The sequence below is a fragment of the Arvicanthis niloticus genome, chromosome 10, assembly GCF_011762505.2.
Source record: "Arvicanthis niloticus isolate mArvNil1 chromosome 10, mArvNil1.pat.X, whole genome shotgun sequence".
NCBI classification, from domain to species: Eukaryota; Metazoa; Chordata; class Mammalia; order Rodentia; family Muridae; genus Arvicanthis; species Arvicanthis niloticus.
Window position 1 is genome coordinate 47,728,481 of NC_047667.1, and position 18,273 is coordinate 47,746,753.

Below are 18,273 nucleotides of genomic sequence, written 5' to 3' on the forward strand. Positions count from 1 at the left end.
TCTGTGTTCAAGCTCCCTCTAGTGGCACAAAAGAATTCCTAACCCTTAAATTATTAAATTCCTTTCTCCTACTTGGTACCACACACAAGCTTCTTGAAAAACAAATATTTGCAGGCATCCATTAAATTTTACAAATTAGGGACTGGAGAAATAATTCAGTAATTAAGAGTGCTTGCTGCTGAACTGATTTCCCAGCTCCCACACCAGGCAGCTCTTTTCAGTCAGCAGTAACTCCAGCTTCAAGGGTTCCAGTGCTCTCATCTGGCATGCATACTCACATGCACTCACATACACATTAGGAGAAACAAAATTTAAGTCTTTAAACAATTAACTTGTTCATTTCTGTTTGTAATGCTTGTTTGCAAGTTGTTTAGCTTTAAAAGTTTAAATTATATACAGTTTATTCCAAGATACTTAGCTTTAGTATTGCCTACAATATCAAGTGTTTTCAGCTTTGCTTTTGCCAACTGCATACCTCAGTTTGAGTATTCTGCATTCTCTTTCACTGGTGATTTTAACCTATTCATCCTGTATACCATCTGTAAGATTAGGTTGAGTTGTCAAAGAATTAAGTGCATCTACACTTAGCCTGTCTTAAAACATTTTCTTTTTTCCTTTTTGTGGAGATGGGGTAGGGTATTGTTTTGAGACAGTGTTTCTCTGCATAGTCTTGGCTGTCCTGGAACTCACTCTGTAGACCAAGCTGACCTCGAACTCAGAGATCCTACTTGACAGTTGCCTCCCAGCTGCTGGGATTAAAGGTGTGTGGCACCACTGCCCAGTTCAAACATTTCTTATATACATACACACTTATTATTAGTTAAACAGGGCTAGAGAGATGGCTTGGTGGTTAAGAGAACTTGCTACTCCTGCAGAGGACCCAGATTCAGTTCTGAACACTCATGTAAGTCATTCAAAACCTTCTGCAACTGTATTTCCTGGAGATCCAACACCAGTGTCTGGACTCTGGACACTAGACATGCTCATAGTATACTTCCATGCATGGAGGCAAAGCACTCATACAGATACAATAAATCTGTGTTGGAGAGATGGCTCTTTAAAAGTTTAAGCATATATGTAAGTGCCTACAGATTCTAGAAGAGGGTGTGCAGTAACCCCTTCCCCCAGCTTCCTGCATGCAGGTTACATGCTTAGTACTAGCTGTTAATTTTTTATTCTTTAACAGTCAGTCTTTCAAAAGATGGGGTTGGGGAGGGTGTATATTGAGTGGATAAGAACAGAATAAATTCTTTGCATTGACTCTGAACCAGATAGAAAATAGCAAACTAAATAATGGTAAATGTACAAGATATTGAAAAATTACTATTAACACAAAATGTAATAGTTCTAGACTAAGATAATCACAAGTCTAATGGGGAGATGTTTAAGTACTAGAAGATATTTTTTATGTGACATAAAGTTGAAAATGCTGAGCCTTTGGTTCTTAGGATCATAGTTGAGTGAGCTGCAGGTGTGATTAATGTGTGGTTCCTAGCCTCAACTGGACTAGTCCTCTGATCCACACAGCAAAGCCCAGAATTGGTGCAGACAGCCTTTTGCCACCAAGGGCAGAAGCACAGCAAAATTCCAGAGATAGAACAGAGAAAACCTTTCCATGAAACATGACTGTCTTCTCTAATTCCACTCATGACTAGCCTAAAATTTGGTTTCTTCTTCATATACCTCTGGTTGTTGCCACAATTCCATAACAACTTTTTTTTAAACTATTGTTTGAGCATGCCAGCCATGGTGACACATGTGTTGAGTCCTAGCACTATGTGAATTTATGACAGAACAACCTTAGTCCTCTGGGAAATTAAAATATAAACTACAGTGAGGTGGCGGGCAGGAGCAAATGGAGGGAAAAGGGGGTGTTGAGGAAAGGGTAAACAGATTTTTTTGTGTGTTTTGAGATAAGGTCTATGTAGCCTTGGATGCCCTGGAACTTGCTATATAGACTAGGCTGGCCTTGAATTTGAATGTCTGCCTACCTCTGCCTCCTAAGGGTGCTGGGATTAAAGCTATATGCCACCACACTGACTGAAAGAGACTATAAGAGAAAATATTTTAAATATTTTCACCACAAAGTATCTGAAATGATAATTTTCTTAATAAGCCTAGTTTGCAACTTGTAAGTTTATCATCAGGGAATCACATGGTACTTAATAAACATTTATGGCCAACACTAAAATATTTCATTAATTTTGAAAAAAAAAATCTTCATTGAGGCACTACTTTCTATCCAATGCCATGGTTCTATAAGAAAGAAAAAGCAGGGCATGGTGGCATATGCCTGTAATCCAAGCACATGAGAGGCTGAGGTTCAAGGATCCTTGTGAGTTCAGGAGTTGTTTAGACCCTACCTCAAAACCAAAAACTGGGTGATATGTGATGAGTATATTAAATGGTATGAAGCAGGTTACCTGTTGGAGACCACATAAGTACAGTGACTTATATTCAAATAATGAAATCATAATTAGCGATAAAATGAATGAAATATTGAGGACCGAGGAAATAGCTCAACTGGTCAAGCATTTTCCTTACAAGCATGGAATCTTTAATTTAATTTCCAGAATCCAGATAGAAGTGGGTATGGAAGCTAGAGATATGACCCCACTAGTGGTTAAAAGCACTGACTGATCTCCCAGGGGACCCAGGTTTGAGTCCCAGCACCTACATGGCAGCTCATAGCCTCCTGTAAGTTGCACATGTGGTACACAGGTGTATATACAGGCAAAACACCAATTCATATTAAATAAATATTACAAAAAGATGTATGTTGGCACACTTACAATGTCAAGGCTGGAGATTCCTGAGATATCCAGGATCCTAGGCTAGGCAAGTTCTAGGCCAGTGAAAAAACCCTGTTTCTAGGTATATAAGAAATAACCACTGAGGTTTTCCTCTAGTTTCTGTACATATCTACCAAAAAGAAAGAAGAAAGTATGGGTACATATTATACTTTTAATCCCTATGCTTCAAATAGCCAGCTTGGTCTATATTAGTAAGTTCAGGTCAGCCAGGGCTGCACAGTTGAGACCCTGTCTCAGGACAATAAAGGTATAAGGTTCTTTTTGGGGTGAGGAAAATTTTCAGTTTGGTTGCTATAGTTATTCAACTTAAATTTACTAGTTCTGTAGATCATTGAATTGTATGTGCAATTCAGTTAATATATAGTATTTGAATCTTTTAATGAGGCTTTTATGGAAATAGTAATGGATGGTATATATGCAAGTGAAAGTTTGAAAGCATTTAGCAAATTTAGTAGTTTTAATGTTGTAAGCACCCAGACTATCAGTGGATAAATTGTACTCAGTAAAACGTTTAATATAAATTAATGGAACATTCAAAACTTCTCTTTTGATCTCCAGATCCCTGAGCAACAGCCCATTACTTTATGTAGTGGGGTTGAAGATACAAAGCATTATGAGGAAGCCAAGAAATGTGTAGAAGAATTAGCATTGTACCTGAAACCACTCAGCAGTGCTAGAGGTATGTAAGTATAAAACCCATGCTAAACAAACGACTGTTTGTTCATTTGTTTGTTTTTTGAGACAGGGTTTCACTATGTAACCCTGGCTGACTCAGAACTCTATGTAGTCCAGGCTGGCCACATTCACAGAGATCTACCGGCCTCTTCTTTCAAGTGCTAGAATTAAAGGTGTGCCCTATCATACTTGGCCAAATGTCTGTTATGAATACTTTTTTTGTTGTTTTGGTTTTTTCGAGACAGGGTTTCTCTGTGTAGCCCTAGCTGTCCTGGAACTCACTCTGTAGACCAGGCTGGCCTCAAACTCAGAAATCTGCCTGCCTCTGCCTCCCAAGTGCTGGGATTAAAGGCGTGCGCCACCACTGCCCAGCTTGAATACTTTTATTACCACAATAATTGAGCTACAAATGTATGAAACATTTTCTTGGGCTGGAGAGATAGCTCAGCAGTTAAGAGCACTGACTGCTCTTCTAGAGGTCCTGAGTTCAAATCCCAGCAACCACATGGTGTCTCACAAACATCTGTAATGAGATCTGATGCATTCTTCTAGTGTGTGTCTGAAGACAGCTGCAGTGTACTCAAAATAAATAAAAATAAATCTTTTTTTAAAAAAAGAAAATGAAACCTTTTTTTTCTCTCTCTTTCCTTTCTCACTCCCTTCTCTCCCATTTCCACTTTTTCCCTTACTTGGTTTTCAGTGCTAGACAAGTGTTCTACTACTGAACTATCTATACAGCTAGCCCTAGAGAATGCCGATAAAATGTATCCATTATAAGCCAAGCCTACTTCATGCTAGACAATATAAACCACGTCATATAAAGTAGTACTAAATCCAGAGTTTGCATGATGTTAGAAATATGAATGGCTATAGAAATGCATACAACATGATTTAGAAGGGCTTTTCATGTTTTTGACAGCTTTGATTTTGGGGATGTTTTTCATTTTTTCCTTTGAAGACAGGGTTTCATTTAGCCCAGGTTGGCTTTGAAGTTGCTTTATGGCCAAGGATAGCTTTGAATTTCTGATCATCCTGTCTCCCTCCCAAGGGCTAAGGTTACTCATTTGGGGGTGCTGTGAGTGAAGCCCAGGGTTATGCATTCTAGCAGCTGTATCTCCAGTTCACTTGACAAACTTCGAATCTTTGTCCAGTTTTAGGTTGTAGTTGTAGAAAATAGTTAAAAAAAAAAATTGAAGTTGTCGTTACCTTCCAGAAAGGGCCTGCTATTAACTATTATTAAGATATACCAGTAATAATATACCAGAACTATTAGAACATCAATATTTGGGTCTTGGATTAATTGCTGTTTTCTTTCAGTTTTTCTTTCTATGATTAAAATGAGTAATAGTGTTTTGAATGCCATAATGAGTGTATTTTATCTACATACATTTGCTTTACTTTTTAAATGTTATTGTTGTATGGTTTTATTTATTTAATTACTTGTTTGTTTATTTTGATATTTTGAGATAAGGTTTCTCTGTGTTGCTCTGGCTGCCCTGGAGCTCATTCTGTAGATGAGGCTGGCCTCTCAGAGGTCTAGCTACCCGTGCCTCTCAAGTGCTAGGATTAAAGGTGTAGATATCCAAACTGTTGGTTTATTGTTTACTTTAAATGTTCTAATGAGACTGAGAGCTAGCCCACAAATGAGCCACTCCAGAGCAAGTGCTCCTGGATGGTAAAATTGCAGTGTAAACCTAGAAATAGCTTCCTTGTTCTCCTCTCCAGGAGTGGGTCTGAATAGCACTACTCAGAGTGTTCTGAGTCGTCCAATGCAGAGGAAACTTGTGACTCTGGTCCATTGCCAGCTAGTGGAAGAAGAAGGCAGGATCCGTGCTATGAGGGCTGCTCGATCTTTAGGTGAACGCACAGTCACAGAGCTCATTCTCCAGCACCAGAATCCTCAGCAACTCTCTTCTAATCTCTGGGCAGCAGTCAGAGCTAGGGGCTGCCAGTTCCTTGGACCAGGTATGTAATTAAAGTTTGTTTGTTGCTTTGTCTGCTTACTTATCCTTATAGGTATTCTAAAAGTATAGGGTAAAAAGCCTTAAGAAATGTACAAACCCTCATCTTTTGTTAAATTTAAATTCTGTTTCAAGCATTATTCTACTTGACAATCCTGGCTTGATACTTTTTCAGAGAATTCATAGACTTTTCTCTTGATAACAAAGGTTTATTCATTTTTCTCTGTATTAATCACTCACTACTTAATATAATATGACAGAATTGCCCACAATTGTGCCTTTAAAATATAGTTGTAAATATATTGCTTTCGGGGGGGTGTGGTGTGGTGTGGTGGTTTGGTTGTTGTCTGTCTGTCTGTTTTTGAGACAGGGTTTTGTTCTGTAGCCCTAGCTATCCTGAAAGTCTCTACATCAGGTTGGCCTCTAGTTCAGAGTGCTGGGATTAAAGATGTGCACTGCCATGCCCGGCTCATATTATTGCTTGTAAATGGCATGGTATTATGTTGCTTTTCAGATAACAGATTTAGGTCATCTTTGCTCACAATACATTTTGATTATAACATTTTTCCTAGCAATGCAGGAGGAAGCTCTGAAGCTGGTCTTGCTGGCCTTGGAAGATGGTTCTGCATTGTCACGGAAAGTGTTGGTTCTTTTTGTGGTGCAAAGACTGGAACCACGTTTTCCTCAAGCCTCTAAAACCAGCATTGGACATGTTGTTCAGCTCCTCTACAGAGCCTCCTGCTTCAAGGTATGAACCTAAACTCTAGTTCAGCTTGAAACATTGCCATGTCTCCAAACTTAAACATTAAACCTGGACCTTAATAAAATTGCCTATACTTTTCAGAAAATAACATCATTTTTTTTTTCTTAAAGAAGGCGGATTGTATAATGCTCTAGTTAAATCTGGGTTTATCCTGGTTTATTCGGTTTTGGTTTTGGCTTGTCTGTTTGCACTAGTAGGGATTGAACCCAGAGCCTTGCACATGTTAGACAAGTACTGTATTGCTGAAATACAGTCTCACCCCTTAAATTTATATGAAGAGATTAATCATCTTGTTATTCCCTCTGTCTTAGTTAGGATTTCTACTTAGTTAAGGTTTTTTTTGTTGTTGTTGTTGTTTTGTTTTTGTTTTTTCGAGACAAGGTTTCTCCGTGTAGTCCTGGCTGTCCTGGACTCACTCTGTAGACCAGGCTGGCCTCTAACTCAGAAATCCGCCTGCCTCTGCCTCCCAAGTGCTGGGATTAAAGGCGTGCGCCACCACCGCCCAGCTAGTTAAGGTTTCTATTACTATGATAAAACATAACCAAAAGCTGTTTGGGGAAGAAAGAGTTTATTTTGCATGCACGTCCACGCCACAATTCGTCATTGGCGGAATTCAAGACAAGAATTGACCACCCAACCAATGGACAGCAGCTGCTATGATCACGTGCGTGCGATCCATAGCAGATACAACACAGTTGTATGGACTTGGTTTTCTCCTTGCACTTCTATGTGAGTTCTGGGAATTGAGTTTGGGCTGCCAGGCTTATGCAACATGTGCCTTTTACCTGCCAAGCCATCTGGCTGGCTGACCTCTCTCAATACACTACAGTTCCAGTATTTTTGACGTGATAGTTCTTAAAATTTCTTGGTTGTTTTTAGAGTAATGAAGGTTTTGGGGATATAACTCAGTGATAGGCTGCTTATAATGTGTCCAAAGCTCTGGGTTCAATCCACAGCAACCACAACTCAAAATAATACAATATTGAGGGAGCCAATATAGAAAGCATATTCTACCTTTTAAAGAGGGCTAGCCTATGTTGAAGAAGTATTTTCATACATTTACATGTTTATTTATACTTTTAACTTATCTTGGAAAATGGTAAGGTAGTTAAGTTTTTGTGTTTGTTCATCTGATTTCCCAATGAAAGGTTTAGTTAGGCTTTACTTTGTTATAAGGATCAAATGGTAGCATTTTTTTTTTTCATAGCCATATTTGATCTTTCTCTGAGATTGTGTACTTCTTGCTTAATAAAATCCAGTATTCTAGAAAAAATAAAAATGAATACATCTTAATAATTTTTAAGTGTGATCTATAATTTCTGACTATAGTAGTGTAAGGTGTTTTTAGGTAGAAAGTTAAAAGGGAACATTTTTCTACAAAAATAGGTATATAGGTCCTTATGGGAATAAAAGGCTAACACAATACAGTTGTATTTTTGGCAGTATGGGGAAAAATTAAGATAAATTCAATTAGTCATGTTGGAAGCTCTTTATTTATTAGTGTTGGATAACTTAATGCTAGGCAAGCCCTAGAGTTGTGATCTACATTTATGAAGAAGAAACACATACTGTTTTTTAAATTAATTATACTCATTAAATATTTTCTTAATTTTAAAAATGCCTGTATACACACATGAATCTGTTAAATTCTATACTGTGAACTTTTTACCCACATGTTCATTCTTTCTTTAAGATTCTGACATTTATGGCTGGGTATAATGTTGCATACCTTTAACTCTGTCACCTGTGGGCCAGGGGGCAGCAGAAGCAGGCAGATCTCTGAGTTCCAGGCCAGCCAGAGCTATATAGTGAAAGCCCTGTCTTTTTTTTTTTTTTTTTTTTAAGTTGTTATTTTGTTTTTTTCTGGGCTGGTAAGGTGGCTCAATGAGGGTCTTGGAACCCACATGATAAAAGAAGAGAACTGCTTCCTTGGGAGTTCTCCTTTGTGTATACCTGCTACATATGGTCCACATCTAACCAAGACACACTAAATTGGATTTTTCTAAATCACATTTTTTTGTCTGTATGTGTTTATATAAAGTTGAGGCTTTTGTCTGTTATTAGATTTGTGTGTGTGTGTTTTTTTAGGTCACCAAACGTGATGAAGACTCTTCTTTGATGCAGCTGAAGGAAGAATTTAGGACTTATGAAGCTCTGAGGCGAGAACATGACTCCCAGATAGTGCAGATTGCTATGGAAGCTGGCTTAAGGATTGCACCAGACCAGTGGTCCTCTTTGCTTTATGGGGACCAGTCTCACAAATCTCATATGCAGTCTATTATTGACAAGGTAGTGTCTTTACTGTCTCTTACTTCATAAATAATTTTGGAGTCTTGATAATTATTTTGTAATTATCTTATTTAACAAATGAATACTATTGTAAATAGTATATTTCAGGCCTCTGTAAATGGGATTCCATGTGTCCAGATATTATTATGTCATAGCTAGTCCTATCAGAATGACAATAGTGTTACAGTGCTTCAACCAGCACCCTCCCATGGTCCTTGTCATCACCTCTCTTCTTTTATTGCCCAAAGAATCCAGAGGGCTTTGTACTTCCTGATACTGTCTGTTTTGATATAAAGACCACTGTAGTAGATATCCCAAAGCATGACAGTTTTTGAATAACTGATATATTGATTGAGAATTAGTTTTATTTTGTTTTCTGCTTTTTATTGTTTGTAACTCTTCCTTGAATACCTTCATATTAGTCACGGTTCTCTAGAATAACAGAACTTATAGAATGAATATAAGGGGATTTATTGGAATGAGCTTTTTATTGTATGAGTGTTATGTCTCATTAGGTTTTTTTTGCTGTTGTTGTTTTGATTTTGTTTTAATTGGTTATTTTATTTATTTACATTTTAAATGTTGTCCTCTTTCCTGGTCTCCCGTCTGCAATTCTCATTATGTTTTAGAGAAATACTCAACCTACAAGAATCCCAAACTAAATCAGAATATTTTTAAAATATTTATTCTTTGCCAAGTTCATCTTGATCGTATTTACTCCAGCTGCCCTTTCTCATTTTTTCTACCCTGTACTCAGAATAACATTCTTTCTATTTTCATAACCTCTTTTTATTTTTCACAATAATCCTCCAAGTCCAATTAGTGATACCAGCATGCACATGAGCATGGAACCATCCACTGGAACATAGTACCAGGGACACATGCATCACTAAAGAAAAATGACCCTCCCTTCTCTGGCAGCCATCAGCTGCCAGTAACCTCTCAGCTAGGGGTGGAGCCTCATAGTCTGTTTCTCATAAGCTGAAATGATGACTGGCTTGATCTTGTGACAGTAACCATAGCTGCTGTGAGTTCAGGAAGACAACTGTGTCATGCTTAAAAGACATTTCCCAGCACTTCTTCCCATTCTCCAGCTTTTACATTCTTTATATCCCTTCTTTGTATTCTTTGGTGGTGGTAGTGTTAGTGTGATAAAAATGTCCTATTTAGGTCTGAATATTCAACAGCCATTTATTCACTGGCATTATTCTTACTATTATCTGACATTATCTCTAGATTATACTTCTAAATTTTAGGTATATAGAAAGACTACCAGGAACCCAACTAATATATGGGGAGAAGGGCCTCCTATTTGAAGAGTATCATAACAGAGGGAACATAGTATTATACACAATGTACCAAGCTGTGGATAGGAAGAAAGATCTTTAGATATCAGGTGTTTCAGTCTGGCCACAGCATAGGTTAGGTAGATAGATACAAAGTAAATTTAATAAACTGTAAAAATGAAGGTGTAAATAAACTGCAGTTTAAAAGGTTTTATCTAATCTTTTGGAAAATTAATGTTTATTTTTTTCTTTTAAGTTGCAGACCCCTGCCTCTTTTGCACAGAGTGTTCAGGAGCTAACAATTGCTCTCCAGCGGACTGGAGACCCAGCGAATTTGAACCGACTAAGACCCCATTTGGAGCTACTAGCAAACATTGACCCTAGTCCAGGTAAAGCTAAGAGAAGTTAGTGGACCGTTTATGTGTCCCTCCCTTGCTTGGTTTTTCAGTTCTTTTGTTATGTTCCTCTAATGTTTCCCAAAGTAGTTTTCTCAGCTTTTCTTTGGCTGCATTTCCATTATCCCATCTTCTTATAATACCTTGTTCTATTCATTATTCTCTTTCTTAGCCTTTACTTGGACATTTCTTTCTCACCCCTTCTGGACCTGAAAATATACCTAATGACCTGTTACTCAAACAGTATTTTGGCTGCTCTCCTCTCAGAGTTCACTCCTACTATGGAGCTGAATCTACATACTGCTTACTATAGTTTCCTAGTCACTCCTTCCAGACATGACTTCTGAGTCTTTTTTTTTTTTTTTTTTTTTTTTTTTTCTCGTGGCAGGGTTTCTCTGTGTAGCCTTGGCTGTCCTGGAACTCACTCTGTAGACCAGGCTGGCCTCAAACTCAGAAATCTGCCTGTCTCTGCCTCTCAAGTGGCATGTGCCACCACCGCCCGGCAACTTCTGAGTCCTTAAAACTACTCTGTGTGTTTCCAGCAGTTACTAATGCTGGATGCCTCTTCTTTGATACAGAAAAACTTCTGCTTTGTTTTTATTTGCATCATTCCAACCCACTCCATTCACAACAGTGCTATCTGTGCCCTTGGAACTGTTTCCTTGGATTCTTAGCCTCAAGTGTTACCTCTGTATAAAGTAGATTTCCCAAGAGCTCTGTCAGTGCTCGTATCACTGCAGACCCATTTCCACAGTGCTTCCTGATACTCAACATCATCTGTCTTTTTCAAAGTGAGTTTCATCTTTGATGCCTGCTCTTCTAGCTAAGTTTCTTTTGTCTTTTTTACATGTTCTTTCACTTGTTCTACATACCTTTTAAGACATGGGATTTATCTGTTTTTCTTCCATAATTTCCTGTGACCCACACTTCCTGTTTATTCCTTAATGATACCTTTAGTCCTTTCCTCTGAGACTTAATGCTTTCGATTTTCTCTACTACTGATGCTGTCAGTTCAGGTTACTTACTACTGCAATCATATCCCCACATATGTCTTTTTAGTAATGTGCCATTGCTTATAGAACAACTCTATGGTTTTCAGACCCTCTTAAATTTTCATCACTCCATGTTTACAGATCGAGTCCCAAAGTGGCTTAATCAAGTCAGATCTTTTTATTTGTGTGGGTGTATGAGTGTCTGTGTAGCAATTATTTTTCCCATTTTTGTTAATTAATATTCTGACCAACTAAAAAAGAAATGCTACAGTTCTTGACACCATATTAGTGCATCTCCTACAGCTGGCTGGTATGTTTTCTTCTTACATAACAGTAGATAAACTATAGCCAAACACTTTGCCTCTGGACGATGTCTCCGGTTCTATAGCACTGTCTCAAGTTCACTCTGATACATCATTTGTCTCCACCTTTCTAGCCAAACCTGTTTTGGCTACTGACTGGTTCCACTCTCAGCTGAATTCACAGTGCTTGTCATACTCACCTCCCCCCCAACATGTGTGTGTGTGTGTGTGTGTGTGTGTGTGTGTGTGTGTGTGTGTGTGTGTGTTTAGAGGCAGTTTAAAAAAGAAGGGTTATTTCAACTCACAGTACAGTCTGTTATGGCAGGGAAGTCAAGGCATCGGGAGCTTGAAGCAGCTTACATATCACATCCACAATCAGGAAACAGAGAGGGATGAATGACACAGGTAAGATGGTATTTCTGTAGAAGTTAACATGATCAAGATAATCCACCAGAGGCATAGCCAGAGACCCGTCTCTGCTGATTCTAGGGCCTTTTAAGTTGGCACCACTAATCATCACAGATGAACAAGTGTCTGAAAGCTGCAAAACAATTAACTTGATCACACAAGTTTATTATTGAATAGAACACTACATAAGATTATAGGTTTTGTTTAATTTTTAATTTTTTAGATGCTCCTCCTCCAACATGGGAACAGCTAGAAAATGGACTGGTTGCTGTACGTACAGTAGTACATGGACTGGTTGATTATATCCAGAACCACAGCAAAAAAGGAGCAGATCAACAACAGGTAAGGGGTTACTATTTGAAATCTTCAGATAAGCAAGTTTAGGTATACCTAGAAACTGGCCACTGTAGGTACAGATACAAAGCAAAATATAATGATATGAATATTTTTAAGACTCTGACTATAGGGGCTGGAGAGAGGCTCCATGGTTAAGAGAACTAGCTGCTTTTTGAGAGAACCCAGTTCAAGTCCCAGCATCCACATAGTGGTTCACAACCTCCTCTAACTCCAGTTCCAGGGAAATCAGATGCTCTTTTCTGGCCTCTGTGGGTATCAGGCATGCACTAGTGAACAGACATGCTTGCAGGCAAAACTCCCATTTATATAAAATAATTTTTTAAATTGCTTTGCTTTAAAAAAAGATCCTGACTATAGAAACTGTAAGTTAACATGGTTAGCAGTTAGTGTTTTAATTTTTCTTAAGTAATTTTATGTTACATTTCAGTTTGATAATGTCACTTTTTGATACCAATGCTGAATCACTAGTACTTTTCAAGTATTTGTAGATTTTTTTCTGTGTTATTATTTTAAAGAATTTCATTAATAATGTTTATTATACTAGTGTGCCAAACCATCTTCTAATTTTTAAAAAGTATTGTTTTCCACTTATTTGTGTATATGTGTGGAGGTGAGAGGACAGTCTTGTAGGTCCTGGAGGCTTGGCAGCATCACCCACTGAACTGTCTTGTTGGCCCAGATTTTGCTGTGGTTTTTGTTAGGAGCCAGCTTTATGTTATATGAACACTAACCAAATTTTAGAAGCGTATACATTTCTATCTATCTGACAGGGCTAGCTTCCTAAAGCAGGGTTTAAGAAAATGGTATCACCGGGCGGTGGTGGCGCACGCCTTTAATCCCAGCACTTGGGAGGCAGAGGCAGGTGGATTTCTGAGTTTGAGGCCAGCCTGGTCTACAGAATGAGTTCCAGGACAGCCAGGGCTACACGGAGAAACCTTGTCTCGAAAAACCAAAAAGAAAAAGAAAATGGTATCAAACACAGGAAATTTTATTATGTGGGGTTTATATTAGCCCCGAAATTGCAAGGCTAAGGGGTTTTGAAGGATTTTTGGTTATGTAGGAACTTGGCAGATAGAACATCTCATAGAGATCAAAGTCTAGGGTATTGAACTCCTGCTGAGAGTTTATGAGTATATTTGTCTTGTCATGTCTAGAAGACACTGTTTTGCTCTGGTCCTCCCTGACCTCTGGCTTCTACAGTCTTTCTGCCAGACCTCTCATCCATGATAGTCCCTAAGCCTTTGTGAAAGTATGTGTGTGCATGTGACATGGAGATGTCCTGTTTATAACTGAGCACTCCACAATCACCTGCACTGTGACCAGCTGTGAGTTTCTGTGTTAATCCTCACCTACTACACTGAGAAACTTCTCTAATGTGGTCTGAAAGCTACACAGTGTAGCTATGCATTGTGTATGGGTGTTTTGTCTGCATGTACATACACGTGCTTGTGGAGGCCAGAGGAGGGTGTCTTGTTTCCTGGAACTGGAGTTCTAGATGGTTGTGAGCTGCCATATGGACCCTCGGAATTGAACGTCCTCTGGAAGAGCAGCCTGATCTTAACCTTGATTCCCTATTAAAACTACTTTTAAATTTTAATTTTGGAGCTGGAAAGGTCTCTCAGTCGGCAGAAGCTTTATGTAAGCTAGGCACCATATGTTCAATACCTAGAACCTACGTAAAGTGTAAGGAAAGAACCAACTCCACAAAATTGTCCTCTGACTCCCCCACACTAATAATAAATAATTAAAATTTAATTTTGAACTCTGATTTCCCCTCTTTAATAGTTTTGCTCTCTGAGTAGTTTAGATAAATGTGGGAATTAGCTTAAATTCTTCTGTGTAAGAGTCCTGAAAACATAAAATTTACATTTGTTATTGTGTGTTTTATGTCTAATGTTTTGATCTTGGCCTTAGCCTCCACAGCATAGCAAATATAAAACATACATGTGTCGAGATATGAAGCAAAGGGGAGGATGTCCTCGTGGGGCCAGCTGTACGTTTGCACATTCACAGGAAGAACTGGAAAAGTAAGTATGAAAACCATGAAACAGACTTTGGAATAGGGAATGATTTGTTGGCTTTAAGAAATACAATAAGAAGGGCTGTTGATGGAGAGAGAGATGGCTCAGTGGTTAAGAGCACTGGCAATTCTTCCAGAAATCCTAGTTAAATTCCCAGCAACTGCACGGTAGCTCACAACCATCTGAATTGGGATCTGATGCCCTCTTCTGGTGTGTCTGAGGACAGCAGCAGCAACAGAGTACTCACATACATAAAATAAATCTTTAAAAAAATATATAAAAAATTTAATTGAATTCAACACAGGAAATATTTATAAATTAGTACATTTCTTAAGGTTTTTTTTTTTAGTTTTCATTATATTCTTATAAATGGGAAGCTATATTTTATCAAGTAGATGTCAAAATGAGTTATTTCTATACACACACACACACACACACACACACACAAATGTTCCAGTACCTTTTAACTGATTCTTACCAATTGCATGATGTATTTATAGTTGAAACATTCGCTTTTCATACAGATTTCGTAAAATGAACAAACGTCTGGTTCCCAGAAGACCCTTGAGTGCCTCTTTGGGTCAACTTAATGAGGTGGGCCTGCCTTCAGCACCTATACTTCCCGATGAAAGTGCAGTGGATTTGTCGAGCAGAAAACCTCCTGCACTCCCAAATGGAATTGTATCGTCAGGGAGCACAGTGACACAGCTGATTCCACGTGGGACAGACCCCAGCTTTGATTCTTCTCTGAAACCAGTAAAGCTAGACCACATGAGCAGCAGTGCTCCAGGGTCCCCTCCTGACCTGTACGTCTTCAAGTTTCTTCCTTGTAAACTGAGTAGAGGGAAAAGAAGAGTTTGGTTCTAACTCCAGTGGTTCCTTGGTGTTATTGTTTGTTCTTCTGTTTTGAGTCAAAGTCTGTCCTTTAATTCACTTCATAGCCAAAGATAACCTTGAATATCTGAGCCTCCTGCCTGCACCTCCAGGTACTGGAATGGCAGGCCCGCAGCACCATGCCCAGCTGTGTTGTACTAGGGATTGAACCCAACAACTGAGCTACATCCTGGCCTAGACAATAAAATTTTTGCTTTTGTTTTACTGGCTTTTACTTATTTTTCTTGCACTGATGATTTTTTTAAGGACGATTAATTCCTTTAAATTTGTAGAAGAGATTAACATTCAAATATATCAATTTTCCAAGTACCAGCAGTCTTTTTATATGAAACATTTAATGTATATTGAAAGTATATTTTAGAGACTTTAAACTTGTCTTGTATAATTTTGCTCCCTTAGGCTGGAATCTGCTCCTAAGAGTATTTCTGCCTTACCTGTGAACCCACATCCTGTACCTCCAAGGGGACCAACAGATCTGCCTCCCATGCCTGTCACCAAACCAATTCAGATGGTACCTCGAGGGTCTCAGCTATATCCAGCACAACAAGCAGATGTTTATTATCAGGATCCTCGAGGAAGTGCCCCAGCTTTTGAGACAGCACCTTATCAGCAGGGTAATGATCTTTCATTTATATTACTCTTTTTCTCATTTCTCTGTGAGTGATTATTTACATAGTGGCTTCCTTTAGATTAAAAAAATGTGTTTTTAATACTTGGAAAACTGAGGTTTTTATGATCAACTAAATTTCTTTGCCTGCTTAAAGATATATATGTATGTATTTTAGTCACTCAAATTTATATAGATAAAAAAGGATAAAAATTTATAAATTTTATAGAAGGAATTAACATTTACTGAGCAAGTATGCTGAGTAAAATTGACCAAACTTTTCTTTTTCAAGAATGAAAAAAAAATTGTGGATGCAAACTAAATTTACAGTATGATTTCCTTCCTTTCAATTACTGATATTGGCCTTGTAATATATTTGAAAAGGTACTGCATACAAGTCTTTAAAGCAGGGATTCTCAACCTGTTTGTTGTGACCCCTTTAGCAAAGCTGTGTCTCCAAAAATACATTGCAATTCGTGACAGTAGCAAATTAAATAGTTATAAAGTAGCAACAAAAGTAATGTTATGGTTGGGGTCACCACAACTTGAGGAACTGCATTAAAGGGTTGCAGCATTAGGAAGGCTGAGAACCAGTGCTTTAGAGGTTCTGTAGTGTAGGGTCAGCTTAAATAGTAAAGTGTATGTGTTGGTGCATGTCTTTGAGTCCAGCACTCAGGAGTCTGAGGCAGAAACCAGCCTGGTCTACATAGTTCCAGGATAGCCAGGGCTACTTGGTAAGACTGTCTTACAATCAAATAAAACAAAACAAAAGATTAAAGGGAATATTGATGTTCATTTCAAACTAAAGTATTGAATCTTGTCACAAATAAAGGCTATTTATTGGTTGGTTAGTTGGTTTTCTGAGACAGACTTGCTTGCAGTATATATGTATATATCAGGCTTGCTTTGAACTCAGTGTAGCTCGAACTGGCCTTGAATGAAGATAATCCTCCTGCCTCACCCTTCTGAGTGCTGAGATTGCAGGCATCTAACATAAGAATAGATTTTGATTGATATAACATAACTAGTATAAATAATGGTTATAAAACAATCTGACTTGATTTTTTTTAATCTCTCGGAAAAATATGTTTTTGTTCAGGCAACCAATGTGTAGTTTTATACTTTGTCAGGAAGAGTTCAGTTACAAAGCAGAAATCTTTGTAGCTATATTAAGCATAAAAAGACTTAGTGGAGGAATGGGTTCCTTCCATTTGGTGGAAGTACTGGGGAAGCAGACTTCAACTGAGTCTTTTGAAGACGTGTCCTAGAAAAGCACTGCTTTGCTAACTGTAGAAAGCAGAGATAAGAAACCTTCTGCCTTAACTGGAGGTTCCAGGAAAGTTTACTGCTGCTAGAGCTCTTGTCTCAAGAACTCTAGAGCCAGACAAGCCACTAGATGTGTACAGCAAAGTGCTGAGCATTTCATACAATATACTTGAGCACATTTCTGTCAGTGCCCCTCCCTTACCACTTCCCATCCCTTTCCACAGAAGTTGGAGGTTGAGTGTTGTTGTTTCTTTTTCTCCATCAAGTCCAGTTTATGTTGCCCAGCTAATCTTGGGAGTGGGACCTGCTCTGGTAGTGGTCAGCCCCAAGGGGTTACATCAGTAAGAAAAACTGACTCTCCCTCTCCCAACAGCTATCAGATGCTATGTTCCTCAGTTAGTGGTGGGATTGCATGTCCCCCTTTCCTCCTCTATGCTGGGATTTTTTTTTTCCTGGCTGGACTTTGTGCATATTGTCATAATTGCTATGAAAAGTGGATCTTTGGCATATCATTTTCTAGCTCATAATAGTTTTGAAGTTGAAACTCTATAGTAGCAGGGCCTGGAAAAGTTGGTCTGTAATTCCAGCTACTAAGGAATCTGAGCCAGGAGGATCTCAAGTTTTAGGCATGCCTAGGCTATAGAGTGAGTTCAAGGATACTAGTCTTCAGAAGACCCTATCTCAAAATGAACTATTTAGAAAGGTGCTAAGAATCTAACCCAGTAGTAGAGTGCTTGTCTAGTGTGCATGCAATCTTGGCTATGAAAATTGACAGAGTTAAAACTAAAGTAGAAGCCAGGTGGTGGCGGTACACGCCTTTAATCCCAGCATTTGGGAGGCAGAGGATTTCTGAGTTTGAGGCCAGTCTGGTCTGCAGAGTGAGTTCCAGAACAACCAGGGCTATACAGAGAAACCCTGTCTCGAAATAAAAAAAAAAAAAAAAAAAAACCACACAAACAAACAAAAAACCCCAAAACCTAAAGTAGAACCTGAGTTTCAAGGATACTTGTGAAATTTAATTTTAATTTCCAGTAACTGCATTGCATTAAGACAAACTAGAAGAAAGGATCCATCTACTATTTTAGACTATATGTATATTGATCTTTTCCACTTATTTTCAATAATTATTTGTTATTTGGAAGAAAAAGCAGTTTTCCCTGGGATTGAATTTCAGGACCTTGCCAATTCCAGGCAAACACTCTACCACTGAGCTGTGCGCCTGGCCCTAAGGAAAATATTTGCTT

The 18,273-nt window shown here is 38.4% G+C and overlaps 1 protein-coding gene across 1 annotated transcript in view; it reads left to right on the plus strand.

Annotated features, from left to right (window-relative positions):
• The window catches only part of Rc3h1 (ring finger and CCCH-type domains 1), a 56,110-nt gene that overhangs the window by 24,895 nt on the left and 12,942 nt on the right, over positions 1 to 18,273 (plus strand). The window contains exons 3-11 of the mRNA XM_034512706.2: positions 3,372 to 3,492; positions 5,214 to 5,453; positions 6,022 to 6,197; positions 8,301 to 8,501; positions 10,044 to 10,176; positions 12,108 to 12,226; positions 14,156 to 14,268; positions 14,787 to 15,068; positions 15,556 to 15,770. Coding sequence (XP_034368597.1) covers positions 3,372 to 3,492; positions 5,214 to 5,453; positions 6,022 to 6,197; positions 8,301 to 8,501; positions 10,044 to 10,176; positions 12,108 to 12,226; positions 14,156 to 14,268; positions 14,787 to 15,068; positions 15,556 to 15,770 — 1,600 coding nt within the window. The remainder of the gene's footprint in view (positions 1 to 3,371; positions 3,493 to 5,213; positions 5,454 to 6,021; positions 6,198 to 8,300; positions 8,502 to 10,043; positions 10,177 to 12,107; positions 12,227 to 14,155; positions 14,269 to 14,786; positions 15,069 to 15,555; positions 15,771 to 18,273) is intronic.